This window comes from Dreissena polymorpha, chromosome 1, assembly GCF_020536995.1.
Source record: "Dreissena polymorpha isolate Duluth1 chromosome 1, UMN_Dpol_1.0, whole genome shotgun sequence".
In the NCBI taxonomy this organism is placed as follows: domain Eukaryota; kingdom Metazoa; phylum Mollusca; class Bivalvia; order Myida; family Dreissenidae; genus Dreissena; species Dreissena polymorpha.
Window position 1 is genome coordinate 197,405,652 of NC_068355.1, and position 23,566 is coordinate 197,429,217.

Here is a 23,566-nt window from a genome sequence, read left to right on the forward strand (position 1 = left end):
TCAAAGTGTCATTACATAATTTTTACGGAACATTATCGAGAAATGAATTATCTACACAGGTATCGTAGACGTACCTAAAATCGCCGTAAACCTTGGTTCGCCGTATTTACAAGTTTTGTTTTGATCACGCGATATTTCCGCGCATGCGCGAGATGTGACGTCACAGTGTTGTGAGAAAGCTGTTCCCACGGAAGGAAACTGTCAAACTCGACAAAATGCGATTTAAACAGGTATTTAACAAGTAATTAAGAATTTAATCGATAAAAAGCTTATTTTTATTATTCCAAAAAAGAATATTATTGAAAAAACAAACAAATCACACAAAATTCCGTTTTTAAACATTGTAACATTTGCCGTCTGCTCTGTTTACATTTATCAATGAAGATCACGTGACCGTAGTATTTCGTAGTAAGGCCAAACTATTTGTATGGATGGTTTTTCTGACCCATGTTCTGATAGATAAATTTGAAGATGCATTTTTTTTCATTTTTACATCAGGCACATCCCACACCTGTGAAGAAACATTATAGGGTTTATTCACCAAGTGCCCTCACAAATGCTTATAGGATGGTGAAAGAGGAAGGCCTAACTGTCTACAGGGCTAGTAGAATGTTTAATGTGCCAGAAAGAACACTTAGAGACAGGTTTATTGGCAGAGTTGATCCTGAGTTGTGTGTTATGGGCAAACTTCCATTACTTGACCAGTTTGAAGAAGCTAAGCTTGTCAATCATTTCAAGAGGATGGCTGACTTAGGTTATGGCTATACCCAGCAAGAATGCATCGATGTTGCAAGTGAGTTTGCTGTTCAGCTGGGGAAACGCACCAAAGATAAACCTCTGTCTATGAAATGGATGAAAGGATTTCTAAAGCGGTGGCCAGAGATGCGGGTAACAAAACCCAGAGCACTGGAGTTTGTTAGGGCAAAGATGGCTAGTGAGGGTGTTGTCATGACATACTTTGATAATCTTGAAACCTGTCTGCAAAAAAATGATCTCTTGGATAAGCCACATTTAATCTATAATGTGGATGAAAAAGGTGTGTCAATACTGCATAAACCACCTCATATAGTTGCAGGTACCAACCATCCCGCTCAGGCGGTGACATCTGGAAAAGGTGACACTGTTACAATAATTGGTGCAGGTAGCGCAAGTGGTTCAGCCATTCCACCATATTTCGTGTTCCCTGGCAAGAAAATGAACTATGACCTACTAAAGGGTTCTTCAGCAGGAGCAAGTGGAACTGTATCCGATTCAGGGTGGTCAAATATGGATGTGTTTCGCAAATATCTTACAGAGCACTTCATACAGTTTGTACCAGGAAGGGGCGATCAAAAGGTTCTTTTGCTCCTAGATGGACATAGGTCACATGTTGCCCTAACACTGGCTGAGTGGGCAAAAGACAACAACGTCATACTATACATCCTACCTGCACATACAAGCCACATTCTGCAGCCCCTTGATGTTGGATGCTATGGACCCTTTCAGAGGATGTACCATGTCCAATTGCACAAATACATACGACAAACACATGCTGCCATCACCAAGTACAGCATAGCCGAAATTTCTTGTAAGGTATATAACAGGGCCTTATGTGCGGATAATTTGCAGTCTTCTTTTAGAAGAACAGGAATTTACCCTCTGGATAGAACTGTTGTACCAAAGAGCAGCATGGTTCCAGCTGAGGTATTTCATGACAGTTGTGACAGTCAGTCAAGTCAAGCTACCGTTGAAGAAGGGGGGATTCCATTGGATGTATTTCAAGAAAAGAACAACAGCTAGTAAAAAAGAAGAATGAATCGGTCAGGAAACCTTACAGAACAGTTAGTAAGCTTGTGTCTGGCAAAGAACTGACCAGTGACAATGTCATAAATGCCATCCAACAACATGAACAGGTCATGAAAAGACCCAAGAAGACAACAAAATCAGTCCCAGCCAGGTTATTGAAAACAACAAGCAAGTCATGTGTTATAAAAAAAGCCCCTGAACAAAACTTCATTGTAGACAGTCCGAAGCCAGGTCCATCGCGCATGAATGTGATCCCAGGAACATCAAGAAGTGATGATGATGATGATGATGATGAAACTTGTTGTGCCTGTGATCGGTTTCAAACCGAAGAGCAGGCAGCATGTTTATCACTTACCTTTGTTAAGTGGGCACAGTGTGATGGGATTCGCAATGGTATGCCATGCTTGCACTGGACACACCTAGGTTATTGCACACCAGTGAAAGTAATAAGAAGGGGTGATGCATTCTACTGTCCCCATTGCCAAAAACCAGAAGAATAAAATAAAGTCATATTAAAAACTGTAAATATGTTTCACTGTTAAAGTTTCCAGTTATAAAAAAAAAATTTAACAACCATTTTTTTTTAACACTTGTCAGACTATTGCAAGTATATGTTATGAACACAGAACCACAAGTAAACTAGTTTTGGCCTTAATTGCAACCAAGGCTATGACGACGTCATTTCCGGCGATTCAAGGTACATTCAAAACAAAAGACGCAGTCAAGCATGTGTGTGTTATTTTTGGATTATAAACTACGAGGATGCTTACTTTGACGTTCATTTTTGTGTGGAATATAAGTTTAAAGGATTAACTTCATGAAACAAGTAAGTTTATTGCTTCTTACTTTAGTTTTTGATTTGCAATTTGTGATTCTTTGTGACTACGGCGAACCATGGTTAGTCGAGGATATGTAAATATTATTGCAATCCGTTGTTATTAAGTGTCTTATATCGGGGCTTGAATGTTGCGCACAAAATCCTTGCGCAACAATATAGACAAAGAACAAAAAATTCCCACCACATAATTGGTCTTTCACCCTTTGTACGCTCCAAATATTACCCATATAAAATGTAGCTTAATATTTAAGAGCGTCAAAAATTTGGACTAGTTCAATCCCCGGCCTGAGCTCAGTATTTTCACATTACAAGTAACAGAAAACACAATTAAACATCAATAAAATATCAATGAAAGTGGACTGATTGTTAGATATTTCTTATAAAAAAAAAAAAATTCCAAGAAACTTACTAATTCTCGTCGAAAAAAGATTCGCAACACGATTTTGTCCGAATGAAAACGTATGCGAATTAACAAGACACTTATTTAGGTTAAAAAATACTAATACTAGTATAAATAAAACACGAATTTACGACATAATACCGTTAAAATAACGCTTAAATAAGGTAAGGCTTCACAAGTTTCCAAAAGCTTAGACATAAAGCAAAGCAGTTTATCAACACTTCTGTTATTTAAATGAATACTCGGTACAACTAGCGTTGCCTCTTCGTGCACGCTTCTGATGAGGAAAAATTTAGTCGAGTGGCGCATTTATCCAAAACGACAACAACAACTTTCAATATGGTTCTTGCATCAGACAAAATATTATAGAATAAAGGATCATTGGTAGTTTTCGCTAGCTACAATTAAACAAATTCAGCTTTTGTATTGTGTAAGTACAATCATTACGAAATGTTGTAGTCAATTTTCGGAAAACAAATGACCATCCGAATTTCTGTCTGTCCGAAGTAGACTAGATCAGGCTACATGCTACTAATTGTTGTTAGAAATGAACTTGCAATTTATTAGTTTCTAAATTACGTAAATCAGTATCGATTTTATAGTTTGTTACACTTTTTGTGTTGAAACTTTAATGTGTATACTTTGAAGGCTTTTATATGGAAGTGTCTATCACATAAAAGATAACAGAATAAAGCAGAAAATTAAAGTGTTCACACACTGGTCAGCTCTCGCGGGTTGATAGCATATAACCAATAAACGCAACTAATTGTAATGATTGGGCGTGGGGACAAATACAATTTAATTCACGTATAATACCTTAAGCACAAGGAAATGTCAGCCTCCATCGGATTGGTTGCGCGTCTCCACATCAGGCAGCTTGACCCGACAGCATGTGCATATCACAAGTTAACAACCCCGGTGCCAACTCTGCATGGGGGTGTGTCACCAGATGGTCACCGGCACTACAAAATACAGAGGTAAATTTGAATGTGAAAACAATTTTAGAATGACATACATTTCTTGAATGTTATCATTTTTAGGATAAAATGGACTCAGATGACCAAGGAGCAACTCCTTCGGAAACACAAAAGGCAAAGTCACCAAAACAAAAGACAGCCAAAGGTAATAACAACTTTGTTAGTGGTTTTCTTAATAAAAAAATGATTGTCGCATATTAAAAGTAGGAATTGGAAAAAATATTGAAATATTTGCATATTCTCAAACCCACCTATAATTGAAATCCAAAATTCTGATTCAAATGAAAATTATCTAAAAAGCGAACTATTGGAACATTTGAGTGTGTAAAAAATAATTACAGTCTTCATAAAAACACAGAAGTTTGTATACTACAAAATCACATTTAGATTTATTACATAATTAGATGACTGTCATGTACAAAGCCATGTTTTGATAAATATGCTGTAATCAATTATTGACGGTTTTATAGAAGGGTAGCTACCAGTGATTTTTTTTCCTTCTTTATAAATTACCTGTAAAATCTACTTTCGCAATTGAGGAATAACTTCAAAATTCTTATAAGCCGGACCCATAATTCACAATCTCAAAATTTCACGACGCATATTTTCTCAATATCAGGTTTTTTGGCGCTTATTAGCTCGGCTGTTTTCGGAGAAACACCGAGGTATTGTCATAGCCAGCTCGCCATCCAACGTCCGCGGTCCACGTCGTGCTAAAACCTTAACATTTTGTTAATGTTTTGAACATTGGCTCTAAAATCAAAGTGCTTCAATCTACAACTCTGAAACTTCATATGTAGTTGCACCTTGATGAATTCTACATGCCACACTCATTTTTGGGTCACTTAGTCAAAGGTCAAGGTCACTGTGACCTCTTAAAAAAAAAAAATTCTGACAAGCTTTCATTTATTCAAAAACTGCACCCGCAGCTGAGCGTGGCACCCGTTATGCGGTGCTCTTGTTTTTCTAATTGATATGATACCAGTACTTTTCCCATATGGGCAAACAAAATCGCTGTCTGCATAATTGGCTAGTGAATTTCCAGTCAATTTGCGTATGATCTACATGGCTACCCTAACATTACACTTCCGGACTGTCAATATGGTAACGCTAACATCACGCTTGCTTACGGTCTATATGGTAATGCTAAGATCACACTTGCTTATGGTCTATATGGTAATGCTAAGATCACACTTACTTACAGTCTATATGATAAACCTAACATAACACTTGCTTATGGTCTATATGGTAGCGCTAACAACACTTGCTTATGGTCTATATAGTAATGCTAAACATAACACTTGCTTATGGTCTATATGGTAACGCTAACATAACACTTGCTTATGGTCTATATGGTAATGCTAACATAACACTTGCTGACGGTCTATATGGTGACACTAACATTGATACACTTGCTCACAGTCTATATGGTAACACGAACATAACACTTGCTGACGGTCTATATGGCAGGGGGGTTTCCAGCCATTTTGGTAAAAAGGAATCTGGTCAAATTTGGATTTTTTAAATCGATAAAAGTGGTTAATATGGGAATTTTTTTATCGACATAAAGAACCAAATTGGGATTTATTTTATCAACAAATATTGATTCAACAGGTCTTTTTCCTGGCCATGTTGGGAAAAAATCTTATAAATTTGAGTTATATATTTTGTAGGTTGTTAAACAAAATATAATTGAGATATAGAGTAATAATCATAAGGTCATAAGACACTTCTGTCCAAAACATTTTTTTTCTTTTTTTGGACATTGAGATCATATTTCTCCTCCAGTGAAACCTGAAGATCAAGAAGGGGCGGAAGGCACAGAGAAAACCCCAAAAGGTAAAGGAAATAAACAGCAAAAATGTGACGCTCAACCTAAGAAAGAGAAAAAAGAAGCCACCAAGACAGCGGATAAAGCTCAGTCAAACAAAGAGAAAGGGAAGTCTGGGGATGCAAAGCAATCAAACACAGAGCAGAAAGAGAAAACCAAGTCTGGGGATGCTGCCCAAGGGAATAAAGAGAAGAAACATGCAGGTAAAAAGCCTGATGATGGCGAAAAGGAAGAGAGCCAGGGTGATGCAGCACAACTTAGCAATGCTGAGCTTAGAAGAATGAGGAGAGAAAAACAGGTACCATATTTGAGCCTTGCTTAGGAAAAATAGGTCTTAATGCATGTGCAAAAAGTGTCATCCCAGATTAGCCTGTACAGTCAGCACAGGCTTATCAGGAACAACACTTTCAGTCTTAAATGGAATTTTGTTTAGATGAGACTTTCTTTCATGATATTTACCATAAAGGTGGAAATTGTTGTCTCTGATTAGCTGGTTCAATCTAGGACAATACTTTATGCATATCCATGAAATCACGTTTTCACAGAGTGCAGCAGGTCCTGTTGATCTCAATTAAAAAAGAATTGCAATTCCTGCTGTACCAAACTTCTATTTGTATTAGTTTCAAAACCACACAATGTATAGTTTTGGAATTATTAGGAAGAGAAACAAACTTATTACGGTATGTTGCCAAGATGGGAAATTATCTCTAGTACTTTGGTACCCCAGACAAAAAATAAGAAGCCTAGATCCAAGGACACTTCATAGTTATATTATAGTGATTTTTGTCAAAACTAGATTAGACCAATACTTTACAATTGAACACTTTTATAAGAACGAATCTTGGAGATTTGTTTAAATAAACTGATTAAGTACCAGAATTTGGAACTTGACTTGACCGGACCTGATTAAGTACCAGAATATGGAACTTGACTTGACCGGACCTGATTAAGTACCAGAATTTGGAACTTGACTTGACCGGACCTGATTAAGTACCAGAATTTGGAACTTGAATTGACCGGACCTGATTAAGTACCAGAATTTGGAACTTGACTTGACCGGACCTGATTAAGTACCAGAATTTGGAACTTGACTTGACCGGACCTGATTAAGTACCAGAATATGGAACTTGACTTGACCGGACCTGATTAAGTACCAGAATATGGAACTTGACTTGACCGGACCTGATTAAGTACCAGAATATGGAACTTGACTTGACCGGACCTGATTAAGTACCAGAATTTGGAACTTGACTTGACCGGACCTAAATCTACTTGTCAACAGGCCACCACTAATTTCTACTGATTCTTATGATCGTCACAGGAAGCTCAGCGTGCTGCTAAGGAAAAAGCCAAGACTCAAGTCACAGCGGCTGCACCTAAGAAAGAGGCCCCAGTCCGAGTACCAGACAGCTTGAAGGCTGACGTTCCAGAGACCCAGAAACGTGTGGCAAAGAAGCTGGAAAAACAGCAAGTAAGTCATGGTCAAAATTATGTTGTTTCGTTGAAAAAAAAGTTTTATTTAAATGTAATTAGCTTGATTGCATCTAAAACCTAAAGCTTATTGAAATGTTCTCAAGTCACTTTCCTGGGTAGAACCCGTTCTTGGCTTCTTTGGGGGTGATGGATATAACGCTCTTACACTGGGGACTAAGCCCATAACCTTGGCAGACACCTTGAGCACAACACCATGTTGACTTTTGTGTTAAAAATGTTTGAGAAATAACAGAAAAGTTTTGAATTACGGTTGTATTTTGTTGTAAAAAAAGCTATGAAAACATCATGTAAGTTTATTATCCTAGTTTAAAGCAAATAAACCCTTAAAATCACAAAAAAGTGTACAATATTTAAAGAAAATAAAGTTAACACAAAAAATCAATGTTCCTAAACAATAGCGAAAATTTCAATCCTAGATGTGGTCTGGTAACATAGATTTAACAAGATACAAAATGGTCTTTTTTGTTTTTTGCTATAAGGGATGTAGATTTCTTATGTGTTTACTTTATTATTTTTGTCACCTACCGGTGAAACTGAAGGGGACTTGCGCTCTGTGTGTCTGCAGTATGTCAGTCAGGCAGTCTGTCACACTTTTCTGGATCCTATCATAACTTTAAAAGTTCTTAATATCTTTTCATGAAACTTCAAACATGGATAGATGGCAATGTGGAGATTATGCACATCATTTCATTTTGTTCTTACTTCAAAAATTCTGGTTGCTATGGCAACATATATAAAAAAAAATAAAATCTGACAGCGGTGGAGTTTCACCGGTAGGGGACCATATTGCTTGACAATAGTCTTGTTTTATGTATTGTGCAAAATGTTCGTTGATTATTAGGGTTTATGTTACTTTAACGGTGGAGGTAAAAAAGTTGTAAAAAAATAGGTAAGTTTAAAGTTATGTTTGTTTTTTATGTTTGTTTTTTGATGGGAATAAGCTGGTTAAAACAACTGGTAAGTTGATAACCATAGTTAACAGTGGTAGCCTGTACTTCAACAACCGAATGGTTTACCCCTCTTTCAGATCCCTACACGTACGTCTGCCCAACGCAAGGTCCGACTGTTCAACCACCTGCAGCAGTACGAGAAAGAAGTCTCTCTCACCCAGTCACTACAGTGAGTCAATGATATATACAAAAAAACAATGTTTATCAGGTTACTAAGCAAATACCATTTGCCTGAATCCAGACACCCTCAGAAAACAGTGTTTTGACATTGAAATTTAGAACACACAAAAATACCTGTATAACTTAAATTTTGTTACTTGCTCGGCAGTCTATGTGTTTGGACATTTCATTTTTACCCCGAGGTATTGTCATAGCCAGCTCGTTATGTTATCAGACCTCTGCCGTAGGTGCGTGCTAAAACCTTAACATTGGCTCTAAAATCAAAGTGCTTCCACCTACAACTTTGAAACTTCATATGTAGATGCACCTTGATGAGTTCTACACGCCACATCCAGTTTTGGGTTACTAGCTCAAAGGTCAAGGTCACTGTGACCTCTAAAAAAATAATTCTGACAAGCTTTCGCAGCCAAGCGTAAGCACCCGTTATGCGGTTCTCTTGTTAAATTTGTTTAATACTGTATTTTTTAATGTATTGCCAGGCACTGCATATGCAATTGGTCTAGTGACTTTAAATAATATGACTAGTGGATAGAAACAAGAAATTCTCACAGTTCAACGTTTCTGTAGTTTAAAAATGCATGTCCTGTAAAATGTTTGATATTTGTTGACATTGAATTTCTTGGTTATTCAATAGATTACTTTTTTGTAGACACTTCAGGTTATGAATTTCAGATTTTGGAAAAAAAGAGGATTTTACGTGTTTCATTTTCTGATGTGTTTTATGTTAAATTTGTGGATTGGTCAACCAACAAAATCAATGTAAATTTATGTGCCATTAATAATAATGATTGTACAGCATTTTGTTTTCTTTTTTAGGTGCCTGGAACCATGGTAAAATGACTTCCAGTGCAAATTATGTTAGTTTTCCAAAACTTTAAAGAAAACATTGATTTTTAAATACTCTTGGGTGCTTTCCAGTTACAATTGTCATCGTGTAGTTACTTTATTATGCAGCAATTTCTGAGCCATTTAGTATTTTGGTTATGTATAAGCATGCATTTTATGAATAGCAAATTGCATTTGACCATTATTGGCCTCTATTTAGGATGCTACATTTTTACCAAGGAAAAAGACCTAAAACTACTTCAGGTTTTTCTCACATTCACAATATCGTAAATGGGGTGAACCTATTAAAGTATAACTTGAAAAGGCTACAAAATATTTACAGATTTCCACTACAACCATTTTTAATATATATTATGCACAGTTTTAACCCCCGAAAATTCAATTAAAAAAGTTGTTGGGCTCTTTACATTAATACGATGCTATCCTGAGCGCGTTATCCTTAATATTAATAATAGACACCATGTTTGGCCTCAAAAAAGTGGGTGCTCCTTATTGTCAGTGTTCTTTGAAGCTGGACAGCCAGCGATTTCACCGGTTCCTTACTATCTTGGCGCCGGCTACTTTTCCCCAAAATACCATTTCAAAACAGCGCAAAAAAAGCCTGTTATAGTTTTTAGTCATTGGCTACTTTGAAAGTATAACTGGCTACTAAATTTTCTATGGAGAACGCGTTATTCATGGTTGGTAGGGTGAATGTTGACAGGTTCTCCAGCAGCGGAATGCACCCTGCCATCATACGTCTGGGCCTGCAGTACGCGGAGGGGGTCGTGAGTGGGTCCAACGCTCGATGCATCGCCCTCTTAGCAGCACTGAAAATGGTGGGTATACGGGCATTGAAATAAGTAGTTCTGCTAAGCAAGCCGATGTTCTTATATGAGATTGTGGGTAAACTTGGCTCAATGAATACGCATAAAGTGTCCATCACATTACCGGTATGTTAGATTAAAATTAATTGTTTTAATGTTTGTGTTTTTTCAAACAATATACAATAAATTTAGTCCACATGATGCATGGCTATTTAGTTACTTTAGGTACTGCCTAGGACATCTTATAACAAATAAAGTGTTTTGACCTATAAACTTTATAAATTTTCTTTGTGAGCCCTTGGATGTGTCTCTTCCCAAATACAAAACCCTTCCTAATGTTGAACCGTTGAGTGTATATGATCCTCATTCTTTGAACACTGGGCTCAATGCTTGTGCATAAAGAGTCATCCCATATCAGACTGTGTAGTCCTAACAGGCTTATCAGGCACAACACTTTCTGCTTTTGCGGTATTTTTTATTTTAAAAGAAGTCTCTTCTAAGCAAAATCAAGTAAAGGTGTAAAATGTCGTCCCTGATTAGCCTGTGCAACTACCATGTTTATTTGAGACGACACTTTATGCACTCGCATTAAGACCTGTATTCTCAGATTACATCTGAATTGATTTTTTATCCAGGTGATACAAGACTACACAACTCCTCCCAAAGAAGAACTAAGACGTGATTTGGTCACCAAAATCAAGCCATGCATCAGGTAATTGGTCTCCGTGCCTTATTTTTATTTTTTATTTGGAAGAAAGTTCCTGTAGCCCATAATTATTTTCTCTGTATATTTTTTTTAATATGGGTACCATAACACACTGATTTAAGACTTATGTACATGTATACTAGTTGCTCAGTTGATAGAGTGCGGAACAAAACAATGGATCTCTTGTTATTCTTTTCAGTTTCCTGAACCAGTGTCGTCCCCTGTCAGTCAGTATGGGAAACGCTATCAAGTACGTCAAGTGGCAGATAGCTCACACCGAGGGGTCCCTCTCAGACGCTGAGGTACAGTCAGAAAGTATCTGAATATATTAGCCTCTTTCTGCGAAAATTGAGCTTAATTCATTTGTGTAAAGTGTCTTCCCAGATTAGCCTGTACAGGCAGCAGAGTAAAGTGTCTTCCCAGATTAGCCTGTACAGACAGCAGAGTAAAGTGTCTTCCCAGATTAGCCTGTACAGGCAGCAGAGTAAAGTGTCTTCCCAGATTAGCCTGTACAGGCAGCAGAGTAAAGTGTCTTCCCAGATTAGCCTGTACAGGCAGCAGAGTAAAGTGTCTTCCCAGATTAGCCTGTACAGGCAGCAGAGTAAAGTGTCTTCCCAGATTAGCCTGTACAGGCAGCAGAGTAAAGTGTCTTCCCAGATTAGCCTGTACAGGCAGCAGAGTAAAGTGTCTTCCCAGATTAGCCTGTACAGACAGCAGAGTAAAGTGTCTTCCCAGATTAGCCTGTACAGGCAGCAGAGTAAAGTGTCTTCCCAGATTAGCCTGTACAGACAGCAGAGTAAAGTGTCTTCCCAGATTAGCCTGTGCAGACAGCAGAGTAAAGTGTCTTCCCAGATTAGCCTGTACAGGCAGCAGAGTAAAGTGTCTTCCCAGATTAGCCTGTACAGGCAGCAGAGTAAAGTGTCTTCCCAGATTAGCCTGTACAGGCAGCAGAGTAAAGTGTCTTCCCAGATTAGCCTGTACAGGCAGCAGAGTAAAGTGTCTTCCCAGATTAGCTTGTACAGGCAGCAGAGTAAAGTGTCTTCCCAGATTAGCTTGTACAGGCAGCAGAGTAAAGTGTCTTCCCAGATTAGCCTGCACAGGCAGCAGAGTAAAGTGTCTTCCCAGATTAGCCTGTACAGACAGCAGAGTAAAGTGTCTTCCCAGATTAGCCTGTACAGACAGCAGAGTAAAGTGTCTTCCCAGATTAGCCTGTGCAGACAGCAGAGTAAAGTGTCTTCCCAGATTAGCCTGTACAGGCAGCAGAGTAAAGTGTCTTCCCATATTAGCCTGTGCAGACAGCAGAGTAAAGTGTCTTCCCAGATTAGCCTGTACAGGCAGCAGAGTAAAGTGTCTTCCCAGATTAGCCTGTACAGACAGCAGAGTAAAGTGTCTTCCCAGATTAGCCTGTACAGGCAGCAGAGTAAAGTGTCTTCCCAGATTAGCCTGTGCAGACAGCAGAGAAAAGTGTCTTCCCAGATTAGCCTGTACAGACAGCAGAGTAAAGTGTCTTCCCAGATTAGCCTGTGCAGACAGCAGAGTAAAGTGTCTTCCCAGATTAGCCTGTACAGGCAGCAGAGTAAAGTGTCTTCCCAGATTAGCCTGTACAGGCAGCAGAGTAAAGTGTCTTCCCAGATTAGCCTGTACAGGCAGCAGAGTAAAGTGTCTTCCCAGATTAGCCTGTACAGGCAGTATAGGCTCATTACTTGCCGCTTTAAAAGTACTTTTGGTAAAAAGAAGTTCATAGGGAAAATTCAATTGAGATGGAGAAAAAGTGTTGTACCTGCAGACTGCACAGTCTAATCTGGAGACACACTTTACGCACATACATTTAGCACTGTTAAATCATATTATTTCTATTAGATGTGCATATATTGAAATTCTCTTATCAATGGGCTTTTTGGGGGGAAAAAATCAACTTATCCATACCCAATAAATCGCTAAATTGAATAAATAATTATGCAATGCCTAAGAAAATCTGTTTGTATTTTTAGTTGATTGCCATAAGCTTGACTTAATAATTTAATAAAAAAATGAAATTGTGTCTTGGGTAGACCCAGTACTTTTACTAAAAGAGAACTTGTGAGAACAATAATTTAAAGCGGATCAAATTTTGATCAAACTCTCCATGAGTTGATGGGGGAAGCTTATCCGGAAATCACTTCCATAATACCACAGCACCCTCTTTGTTGATATCATTCCAGGCCAAAAGAAAGCTGTGTGAGTCAATTGACGATTTTCTTCATGAGAGAATCATAGTGGCGGCCCAGGCAATCTCTGGGGAGGCCAGGGCCAAGATATCTGACGGCGACGTTATCCTAGTGTACTCATGGTAGGTGATGTATTTCCTGTCCGACGGCGATGTGATCCTAGTGTACTCATGGCAGGTGATGTATTTCCTGCAACCTAAGATAGCTGGACCCAATGTCCTCTATAATGTGACTTTGCAAATGTTATTATACAGACTATTAAAGTAATAACATTTGAGGTCCTCTAAAATATCGCTATGCAAATGCCTTTATTGAGCCTGTTTAAGTAATAACATTTGAGGTCCTCTGTAATATCGCTATGCAAATGCCTTTATTCAGCCTGTTTAAGTAATAACATTTGAGGTCCTCTTAAATATTGCTATGCAAATGCCTTTATTCAGCCTGTTTAAGTAATAACATTTGAGGTTCTCTAAAATATCGCTATGCAAATGCCTTTATTCAGCTTGTTTACGTAATAACATTTGAGGACCTCTAAAATATCGCTATGCAAATGCCTTTATTGAGCCTGTTTAAGTAATAACATTTGAGGTCCTCTAAAATATCGCTATGTAAATGCCTTTATTCAGCCTGTTTAAGTAATAAAATTTGAGGTCCTCTATAATATTGCTATGCAAATGCCTTTATTGAGCCTGTTTAAGTAATAACATTTGAGGTCCTCTAAAATATCGCTTTGCAAATGCCTTTATTGAGCCTGTTTAAGTAATAACATTTGAGGTCCTCTAAAATATTGCTATGCAAATGCCTTTATTCAGCCTGTTTAAGTAATAACATTTGAGGTCCTCTAAAATATCGCTTTGCAAATGCCTTTATTCAGCCTGTTTAAGTAATAACATTTGAGGTCCTCTAAAATATTGCTATGCAAATGCCTTTATTCAGCCTGTTTAAGTAATAACATTTGAGGTCCTCTTAAATATTGCTATGCAAATGCCTTTATTCAGCCTGTTTAAGTGATAACATTTGAGGTTCTCTAAAATATTGCTATGCAAATGCCTTTATTCAGCCTGTTTAAGTAATAACATTTGAGGTCCTCTAAAATATCGCTATGCAAATGCCTTTATTCAGCCTGTTTAAGTAATAACATTTGAGGCATGCTCTGGGAAAGAGTGTCTTAAAGCATGTGTGTTAAGTGTTTTTTCAGATTAGCCTGTGCAGTTTTCACAGACTCCTTAAGGATGCCACATTCCACTTTGACTGGATTTTCGTTAAGAAGACACATTTTTTAAACAAAAATTCAATAAGAGCTGAAATTGACGTCCTTGATAAGCCTGTGCTTACTGCACAGGCTTATCTGGGACGACACTTTATACAAATGCATTAAGCCCATTTTTCCAATAGCAAGCAAGTTTTATCATTTTATTTATCTTTCATTTCTTCATCCATCAAATATAGCTTTTTAATAGTTACACGGTGTGTCCAAAATCAGCTCAAAAAGCATGGAAAAGAATGGTAAAAAATGTTAAGTCAATACCATTTTGATATGGGTTTTTTTTTTCTATAAAAATTAATACTTTCAAGTTGATGCGCATTATGCAAGTATATTAATATTGTTCTTAGCACAATCTTTTCTTCAACAGTTCTTCGATAGTTCGCAAGGTCCTTGTAGACGCACACAGACATGGTAAACAGTTCCGTGTGATAGTTGTTGACAGTCGTCCACGCATGGAAGGTAAACATTTCTGGTTAAAATCTGATCAAGAACATGACTAGTTGCTTATAAGCTTGAGGTTGCTTCTGGGTAGACTGGTCTTATTGCATGTGCTTAAAGTGTTGTCCCAGATTAGCCAGTGCAGTCCACACAGTTCCACTTTTATGAAGTTTTCCCTGCACAAGGCTTTATAAGCTGAGAATCAGGAAAGTGTTCCAGATCTTAAACCTAATTGACTTGACTTGATATTATTTCGCCCTTATTTTCATGTAAAGCTCTAATTTCCAGCTTGTTATGTTTTCCTAAAAGATATGAGCCGCGCTCTGGCAAAACGAGGCTTAAATCATGTGAGTAAAGTGGCTAGATTGAACTTTACTGGTACGCAGTTGTTTACCACTATCGACAAAGCGGGGGTTTGGGGGCGGTAGCCCCCGATACTTATGAAATATAAAGGATAAAAAGGATTATAAGTTGTTGCGTTAGTTGTTATGTGTTAGGTGTTAAGGGTTAGGGTTAGGGTACGCTGTTTGATATTGAGTGTTGCGTACCGGTAAAGTTCAAACTTCCCAAGTAAAGTCTAGCCCCAGATTAGCCTTTGTGCACTGAGAACAACAATTTTCGCTTTTTAATTTTTCATTAAAAGGCCTCTTTTCTAAGCAAAAGTGAGTTAGGAAGAAAGTATTGTCCCTGATTAGCCTGTCCGGAATTAACCGGCTAAACTGGGACTACACTTTACATACATGCATTAAGCCCTGGTTTCCCAGAGGAAGGCTCATTCATAAGTTAAAAATAGACTTCAGTTTTTCCACCAACAAAACTCATATTGGTGGCAAGCTGGAATGGACTCAGGTTTCCTAGGTGTATCAACCTACCAACCACTGCGGTAACTGGACAGTAAGGACATTCATCAATGTACGGCTAAAACCTCTACGACTTATGTAACTGTGTACTTCCTTCCTCTGCAGGGAAGGAGTGTTTACGACGCCTCGTTAAGGAGGGAATCCAGTGTTCCTACGTACTCATCAATGCTGTTTCCTATGTCATGACAGAGGTATACACAATATCCATATAAGAAATGAACTACAAAATTAGAATGAATGTAGCCATAATATTTCCTCATTAAAAGTCCATCTTTTAGCGCTTTTAATTTTCTTTGACCAGTCTTTAAGTTTAAGTCGATTGTACAATTAAATCATCATCAAATATAAAGCCTTAACTTTTACCATGTGACTTGTTGATTTTTAGAAGTTTTATTTTGACTCCTCAGTTTCATCATTATAAAAGTCAAAATAATGATTACGGACAATAAATAGATGTCAGAAAAAATCTAAACGACTCACTGAACAATGCTTTTTTTAAATCAGTTTTGAATCTCGACTTTTGAAGTCTAATGAAAGTCTCATAAAATGTTCTTATTGTCTCGGCAGGCGACCAAAGTGTTCCTGGGTGCACACGGTCTGTTGGCAAATGGTTTCCTCATGTCACGTGTGGGCACTGCCCTCATCTCGCTGATAGCCAAGGCGAGCAATGTACCCGTGCTGGTCTGCTGTGAGACGTACAAGTTCTGTGAGAGGGTCCAGACAGACTCCTTCGTCTTTAACGAGCTCGGTAAACATTTGAGTCATGCAGAAAGTGTTGTCTCAGATTAGCCTGTGCAGTCTGTACAGGCTAAACAGGGATGACACTATGCTTTTATGGAATTGTTCATCTAATGAAAGTCTTCTAAATGAAAATCCTGTGTTGGCAGAAAGTGTTGTCTTGATTAGCCTGTGAAACCGCACATAAATTAAGACCAATTTCACACAGCAAGGCTTATTTTATTTGCTGAAAGTCATTATGATTTAGGAAGATTGGAAAGTATAAATATGAAAAATTTTGTACCAAAATCTGCATTTACCTTTAATATTTAAAAAAAGTTTAATGAGAACAAACTTTGTTGTGAAAACAATCTACAGCAAAACACAACTACATTTTTATATTGAAATTATTTTCAATGAAATATCGTTTAGATTTGAAAATTATTAAATTGTAATTAATTCACTTAAGATTTTGATAAGTTCTGTTGCAATAGTTGAGCCAAGTGTTTCTGTTTATCTCTACAGGCGATCCAGACGACGTTGTCGACATTGGTAAGAAGTCCCCATACCTGTGGGACTGGCGTGACTACGGCTCTCTGACACTACTCAACCTCGTGTATGACTTCACGCCACCAGAGTTCGTCTCCGTGGTGATCACAGAACTAGGCATGATCCCCTGCACGTCTGTGCCGGTCGTGTTGAGAATGAAACAGACCGAGACCGGATTCACTTGATTTTCTTTGACCTTTAATTGGTTGAACGGTTTTCAGGCTATTAGTATAATGAAGATTGTGACAGTATGTCAGGTGTTAATAATTATTGTATCAATGAGGTTTTTGAAGTTTTCTTGCAGCAAAAAAATGCATTCTTTTGCTGTTAGCTTTTACATTCAATAAATGCAAAATTGTATTATGTGTGTTAAATAAGTAAAACCATAGGTTTTTTCACTGCAGTAATGATGAATATGAAGATATATATCTGGTGCTAAATGAATATAAATGATCTGAATTGTGGCTTTTGGCTTCCTTTCTACAAACATGAGGTGTCTTTGATGAGGTATCCACAGACAAAATTACTGTTCTTCAGCCTAGTCATATACGGTTGTTGACACCCATGATTTCATTTTCATGTGTATTGCATTGTTGTTGTTGTTGTTCTTTAAATTGAGTCATGCTCTGGTAAAATAAGGCTAATTGAATAATCTTAAACTGTCGTCCCATATTAGCCTGTGCAGTCAGCTTAGGCCAATAAGGCTAATTGAATAATCTTAAACTGTCGTCCCATATTAGCCTGTGCAGTCAGCTTAGGCCAATAAGGCTAATTGAATAATCTTAAACTGTCGTCCCATATTAGCCTGTGCAGTCAGCTTAGGCTAATCTGGGACGTCACTTTTGGCTTTCATTTACGAAAACCCTTTAATTGTGTTAAAAGTACATGCACATGCATTAAGCCCCATTTTCCCAGAGCGTTCAAAAATTATTTACACTTGCGGGTCTACATATTTATATAAAGTTGATATTATTGGTGTCACTCAGTTTATTGAAAAACTAGTATAGATTTTTTGCGTCAAAAATAAACAAATAAAAATGTGTTCTACATTGTTAACAATTGTTTCATCAAACATACATTTGGTTAAAAACCTTAAATATAGGGTTACATTACATCAGTTAAACATACTTCATTTAAGTTGTCATTTAAGCATAAAATGAGTTTTTAGTCAATATATTTTATATGCAGAAACAAAATGTACAGTTATTTTTTGGAATGGTTTTTAAATAAGTTTCCTCAGGGTTTAAGCCATTAAAAAGCACACATAATGTGTCCCCCAATACATTTCACAAGTTAATGCCAGTATAACCGAACAGGGCTTAATGCATAAGGGTAAATTGGTCCCAGATTAGCCTGTGCAGCCTGCACACTTTCTGGGACAAAACTTGACACTCGTGCATTAAGCCCATTTTTCCACAGTACGACTCAGATATCAATGGCATACGAGCCAATATTGCACTAATTTCAACAGTCTCGTCACTAGATCAGCTGGATACAATCTTCATCTCTCTTGCAGCCGTTTCATGAACGTCACCTCGTCTTTGTTGTGGATTCCGTAGCTGTAATAAGAAAAGTACTTTAATTTAGTGTAGCTTGACATCCTTTGGTCATGTGATAAGCACATGATTATCTTAAGACTTAGTCAGATCTGAATTAAGATGACATTTGTATAGATCACGTTCAATCGTCTCTGATAATAAATAACAATAATGATGTTTTCAATACAAAGGTACATGGCAATTATTTTTAAGAGTTACGACTTTTTAATTTTCAATTTACAGCTCTGTCAATAAAGGCTTAAATTTCTATCCATGCACAACTCCAGATCTTAATTTTAGACATTGCAGCAATCTGTGCTTCCCAAGCAAATGTTAGATATTAACTTCAATGTTAGAGGAACCCAATCTTTTGCCAAATTGCAACAAGAGCAATATTATAAAACTGACCTTTGACAAGGCCCTGCTCTTTGATTTTCTGGTTTTGTAACAGTTGGAATATTGTAAGACTAGGCCTAACTCTTTTATTCTCTTGTTTTGTAACAGAAGCTATTTTGTAACAACTGCCTAACTCTTAAATTTCCTTGTTTTGTAACAGTAGCAAAATTGTAAGACAATGCCTCACTCTTTTATTTTCATGTTGTCATCCGTGAGTCGCTGTCCATCAAAGTAAAGCCAGTGTCTCTTCCATACATATTTCCTGTAGAGGTGAAAGAGTATAATAGTAATTCTTGCTGATGAAAAACCAAGAATCAATCGGAGACAAAAGTTTGAAAATTTGAAAGCAATGTATGCCTACATACAAAATTGCATAACTTTACCTACATCCCAACTCAACGGATCCAATGCTGAAAATTTGTTATAAGTATTCAGTTGAACTATTCAATTAAAAGCCAACCTTAACAATGCGAAATAATTGGTTTTATAGAATACCAGTGTTGAATACAGACCTTTGTTGTTTTTACTCCAAGCAAATTCTAAGCATTGCTAAAAATAAACTGCTCAGAATTAAACACTAACCTAGTATAATTCCCTGTGTATTCAATTCAGTTTTGAATGCTGCTTTACCAGACATTGACTTACCAACTCAGTGTTGTAGGCTGCTTTACCTGACCTTGACTTACCAACTCAGTTTTGAATGCTGCTTTACCAGATATTGACTTACCAACTCAGTTTTGTAGGCTGCTTTACCAGACATTGACTTACCAACTCAGTTTTGTAGGTCCCTTTGCTCTGTTTTGTTGTAATACGAAATGTCTCTTGATAGCATGCTTTAGGTCTAACACAGTTGCATTCTGGGTTACAACAATTCCTGCAAAATAGTTTCATCAGTAAAAACAAAATGCCTTGCACAAAGATCAGAACATTAAATGATTAGAGATGTTTGTACAGTTAAACAAAATACCTCACACAAAGATCCGAGCATTAATGGATTGGAGGTGTTTGTACTGTTCATAACTATATATGAATTAAACTAATACAAATAATAAAATCAGTGCCAGTTAGGCGTGAAAGGTTGTGGTACCTGATCCTTCATTTTCCAGTCAGCCTTCTTAATTTGCCATACGCTTTACGCTTGTCTATTGTGTATATATTGTTACATATGTAATGTAAGGCTTTAATTAATTTAGTGTATTAACTTCACTGCACATTAACCAGATTTGACATTAAACATTAATATGGGAAAGTTCAACGACTTGAATAATTCCATTAATGGATTTCTGATAATATGAGAGAATTCAAGAACAAGCTAAAATATACTGGTAAATGTAATTGATTTATCTTATTGAATATCTCTTTATCTGAATGAATTGGCGTTAAACCCTGTAATGAAACAAAGCCCTGAATTGCTCAAATCTGCTATTAAGGCAACAGTGTTTGTTTTTTTTTCAATATTTTTGAATGGGGCCAGGGTTCTTTGGAAAGGAAAAAGTCACATTGTTTTGACTAAATTTGGGAAATTGGTGTTTTTGTCTAACAAATACTTTCAAATTGAGAATAAAAATTGATCAATATTATATTACTATGGTTCAATGTATACAGCTGGATAGGGAAAGGAACTTAATGTTGAAATTTAATTACTTCTGTTTTTGTATTATTTTTGTTTTGGAAACCATCACTTGGAAATTTTAGGTAGTAATTTGTGATACTTTTTGAAATAGGAGAAGGCAACACATACGATAAAAAAAACCATTGGACAACTGACAAAACATTACCCATGACTTGGTTGTCAGCCCGCCGTACATTTACCACCATGGCTTGTCCGTATTCCAGGGCAATCTGAGACTGTATCTCGTCAAGTGTTATCTCTGCTGGTAAATCACATAGTAGAGGGTCACCCTGAAATAAAACTAATAGAAATCAAAAGAGGAGATTCCTGAGTTTACACAACTACTAAAGAAAAAGGTCAGTCCAACATTTTTTGGGTTTACTTATACATATTTACAAGTAAACAAATATTTTGTTCAACTAACTTTTGTTTGTTTTGTTAATGTGTATATAAAATAGAGGGGTTACAGCTGGGGGTCCAGATTGGGGGAGTGTGGGGTAGCATCTAATGCTGAGTGCCTGTGGTCTGAAGATGACTGGAATCGGCCTTAAAAAAGGTTGATGGCAAGAGTAAAGTGTGCTCGAGTCAGAGTGTGCTAAGAATGGTTAGCTCTACTAATAGAGCTAATATTAGAGCTAATAAATAATTCTACTAAATAGTAATCATACTAATAATACTAATAATACTAATAAAACTAATTTAAACTTATCTATTTTAGCTTAATTGCATAGAAATCCTAAAGCTTATTGGAAATGCTCTTGAGTCTGTTTCCTGGGCCTAAAACCAGTACTTGATGTCTATAGAAGAGATCTAATTTAGTACAGAGCACTCCCACGGTGGAGATCGAACCCATGACCTCCCAGTTGCTAGTGAGACACCATATCCACCACGCCACCTTAGATCAAATCTAGTATAGGGCCCACTTTCACACCAGGTTTTTTTTCCTGTCAATATCACATTCGGGATTAGGAGTGATAAAGAAAACAGAAGGTTCAACAGTTTTGCATTGAAACACTCAAACTTTGATGGACATGTATACCAACTAGCATTAATTCAAACCTGTATGATGTCTGCCAGTTCTTTCCGCACCATTGACATTGCCTCAGTGTGCGGCAGACTTTCTTCCACTCCATGACTTCCTGGAGCATCTTTGTGGGCCACTTCAGACATCCAGTTCAGTCAGTGATCTTTGCAATTGCCTGTAAGAGGCTGTAATTTTGGGGGAAAATCACTGCTTGTATTAGGTTTTAAAGTGATTTAATTTGGCCTTGCAACAGTTTTCTATAACTGATCACTGAAAGTAAAACCCAATATTTTCCCAACTTTATTTCTAATCTACATCTGCTAGTTGATTGATGTTTAGTGTACTGTAATCTATACTTGCGTTGTTGTTGTTGTTGCGTTTCTAGCTTTAGATCATTTAATTTAAGATCGGATTATTTTATGATTTCAATACATAATTAAGAAATAATCAATATTTCAAAGATAAATCTAAGTTGTCATATTTACAATGCAGCAAATACTATTCCATATATTAAGAACTTACTGATTTAGCAAATTTACAAAGCCGCTAGCTGTGCGTTATGACACCCAAATATGACAAAGATACACTTTGCGAATTCAATGATCTCGGTACGTATCATCAAAACTGCTTATTTTATTTATGTCGTTTATTTCGTGTTGTGGGTCGGTTCGAGTTAACTGGGTTCTGGGCACTGTTCGTATTCCCTGTTTCATGGTGCCGACCCCACTAAATTGTTTAGTCGATTATCCAGGAACCGCGTTTTCCTAAAGTTCCTAAAGCAAAGAAATGTGCTTTAAATTCCACTTCTACTCCAAACGTTATTACCGTTACACCTTCACGTTTTAAGTAAAAAATTATTATTTTTTAAATCACATGACAATGCAGGCTTACTAAAGACAATGTGTTTTCAATAATGAAAATAGACGATTAGCGTAAAACTAAGTAAGCTTTCATCACTCTTCGATTAATTAAGTTTCTAATTCCTTTAATGTGACATTTTCGCCCGGGCATTTTCAGATAACTTATAATTAATTGTCAAAATAAATATTGATGTATTTATTATAATTAGAATCAGAGGCGTATCCAGAAAATTTTCAGAGGGGGGGCTCAACAGGGGAGGGTGCGGTAGGGGTGTCCCCTTCCGTCGTCGAATTTTTTTTTGAAATGGCACCTTGAAATTATGCGATTTCCTGCTATCTAATCCGCATTTTGCATGATAAAAGTGCATGTGAAACAAATAAAAACTTGAGTTCACACACCAAGTGTGACAGACACACGGACAGACAGACACACAGGGGTAAATCAAATGTCTCTCAAACCACTAAAGTGGTGGGAGACATTATCTTTATCAATAACTTTTTTAACGGAGTTAGATGGGTGGACCTCCTATTTAAACTTGTTGGATATCCTACTAGGTCAACTTAGGTACAACATTAAAATGTTTATGTCCATGTCCCTATGAATGGAAAGCAGGCACACAGCGGACAACCTGTCCTGACCCATTGATGATCTTAGTTTTGTCTTAACAAGTCCTTGGGCACTGATACTCCTTTCAATACAAAGGTACATGGCAATTCTGAATTGTAAAATGCTCTCCATATGTTGAGATTTAGACTAAGAGTGTTTGTAAGCCCTATGGGTCATATTCTATACCCCTCTGGCTAGATAGCCATGGGCAAATCATAATATATATATATAATAAGTGATATTCTTTGCGCTGCGCTTTACCATGACCAGATGATTCTATATAAATTGTATTACATTTTCGAGGCACCATTCCAGGGCAAAGCTTAATTTTGATTGATTTTGAAAACATGAAGAACATATCTAATAGCCCCCCCCCCCACCACCAACCGACCACGTGACTCATCCATAAAGACAAAAGGAATTCGTGATTTTCAACATTACACATTTTCAAGTATAAACACGCCTTTTGAGCATGTTTTGCTTATGTTACATGCTATTTAACTTGAATACAATATGTCAAGCAATATAAACGACAAATAAACAAACTCACATCATTTCACATCAGTGTTCATTATTTAACCAATCCCTAAATCGTCCAATTTATCATTTAAAATGTATATAATTTATGATTGAATCCAAATGCTGTCAGTTTTTCTGCTTCGCATACAGAACATTCCA

At 37.0% G+C, this 23,566-nt stretch overlaps 4 protein-coding genes across 8 annotated transcripts in view; 2 read left to right on the forward strand and 2 right to left on the reverse strand.

The window, feature by feature from the left end:
- Positions 1-23,566, reverse strand: part of LOC127864485 (uncharacterized) — a 258,871-nt gene that overhangs the window by 118,948 nt on the left and 116,357 nt on the right. The gene's annotated exons all lie outside the window — the stretch shown is intronic.
- LOC127864489 (uncharacterized) lies at positions 60-1,789 on the forward strand. The gene is made up of 2 exons (XM_052404117.1): positions 60-230; positions 499-1,789. Exons 1-2 carry the CDS (start codon positions 216-218, stop codon positions 1,777-1,779), a joined length of 1,296 nt encoding a protein of 431 aa, XP_052260077.1. The 5' UTR covers positions 60-215; the 3' UTR covers positions 1,780-1,789.
- Positions 4,064-17,893, forward strand: LOC127864488 (translation initiation factor eIF-2B subunit delta-like). Its single transcript, XM_052404116.1, has 12 exons — positions 4,064-4,145; positions 5,789-6,129; positions 7,153-7,302; positions 8,353-8,444; positions 10,005-10,119; positions 10,743-10,819; positions 11,013-11,115; positions 13,015-13,142; positions 14,655-14,746; positions 15,691-15,776; positions 16,153-16,333; positions 16,828-17,893. Exons 1-12 carry the CDS (start codon positions 4,070-4,072, stop codon positions 17,034-17,036), a joined length of 1,650 nt encoding a protein of 549 aa, XP_052260076.1. The 5' UTR covers positions 4,064-4,069; the 3' UTR covers positions 17,037-17,893.
- LOC127864496 (U11/U12 small nuclear ribonucleoprotein 25 kDa protein-like) lies at positions 17,258-22,051 on the reverse strand. 4 transcript variants are annotated; one of them, XM_052404129.1, is made up of 6 exons: positions 21,944-22,051; positions 21,457-21,606; positions 20,564-20,687; positions 19,554-19,659; positions 18,973-19,047; positions 17,258-18,410 (listed from the first exon to the last, which is right to left on the reverse strand). In XM_052404129.1, the coding sequence occupies exons 2-6, from the start codon at positions 21,565-21,567 to the stop codon at positions 18,353-18,355; spliced, it is 474 nt and encodes a 157-aa protein (XP_052260089.1). In that variant the 5' UTR covers positions 21,568-21,606; positions 21,944-22,051; the 3' UTR covers positions 17,258-18,352. The 4 variants fall into 4 exon arrangements, with proteins under 4 accessions (XP_052260089.1, XP_052260092.1, XP_052260093.1 ...); XM_052404132.1 differs by having other exon boundaries at positions 21,457-21,691; positions 21,944-22,043; XM_052404133.1 differs by having other exon boundaries at positions 21,457-21,596; positions 21,944-22,012.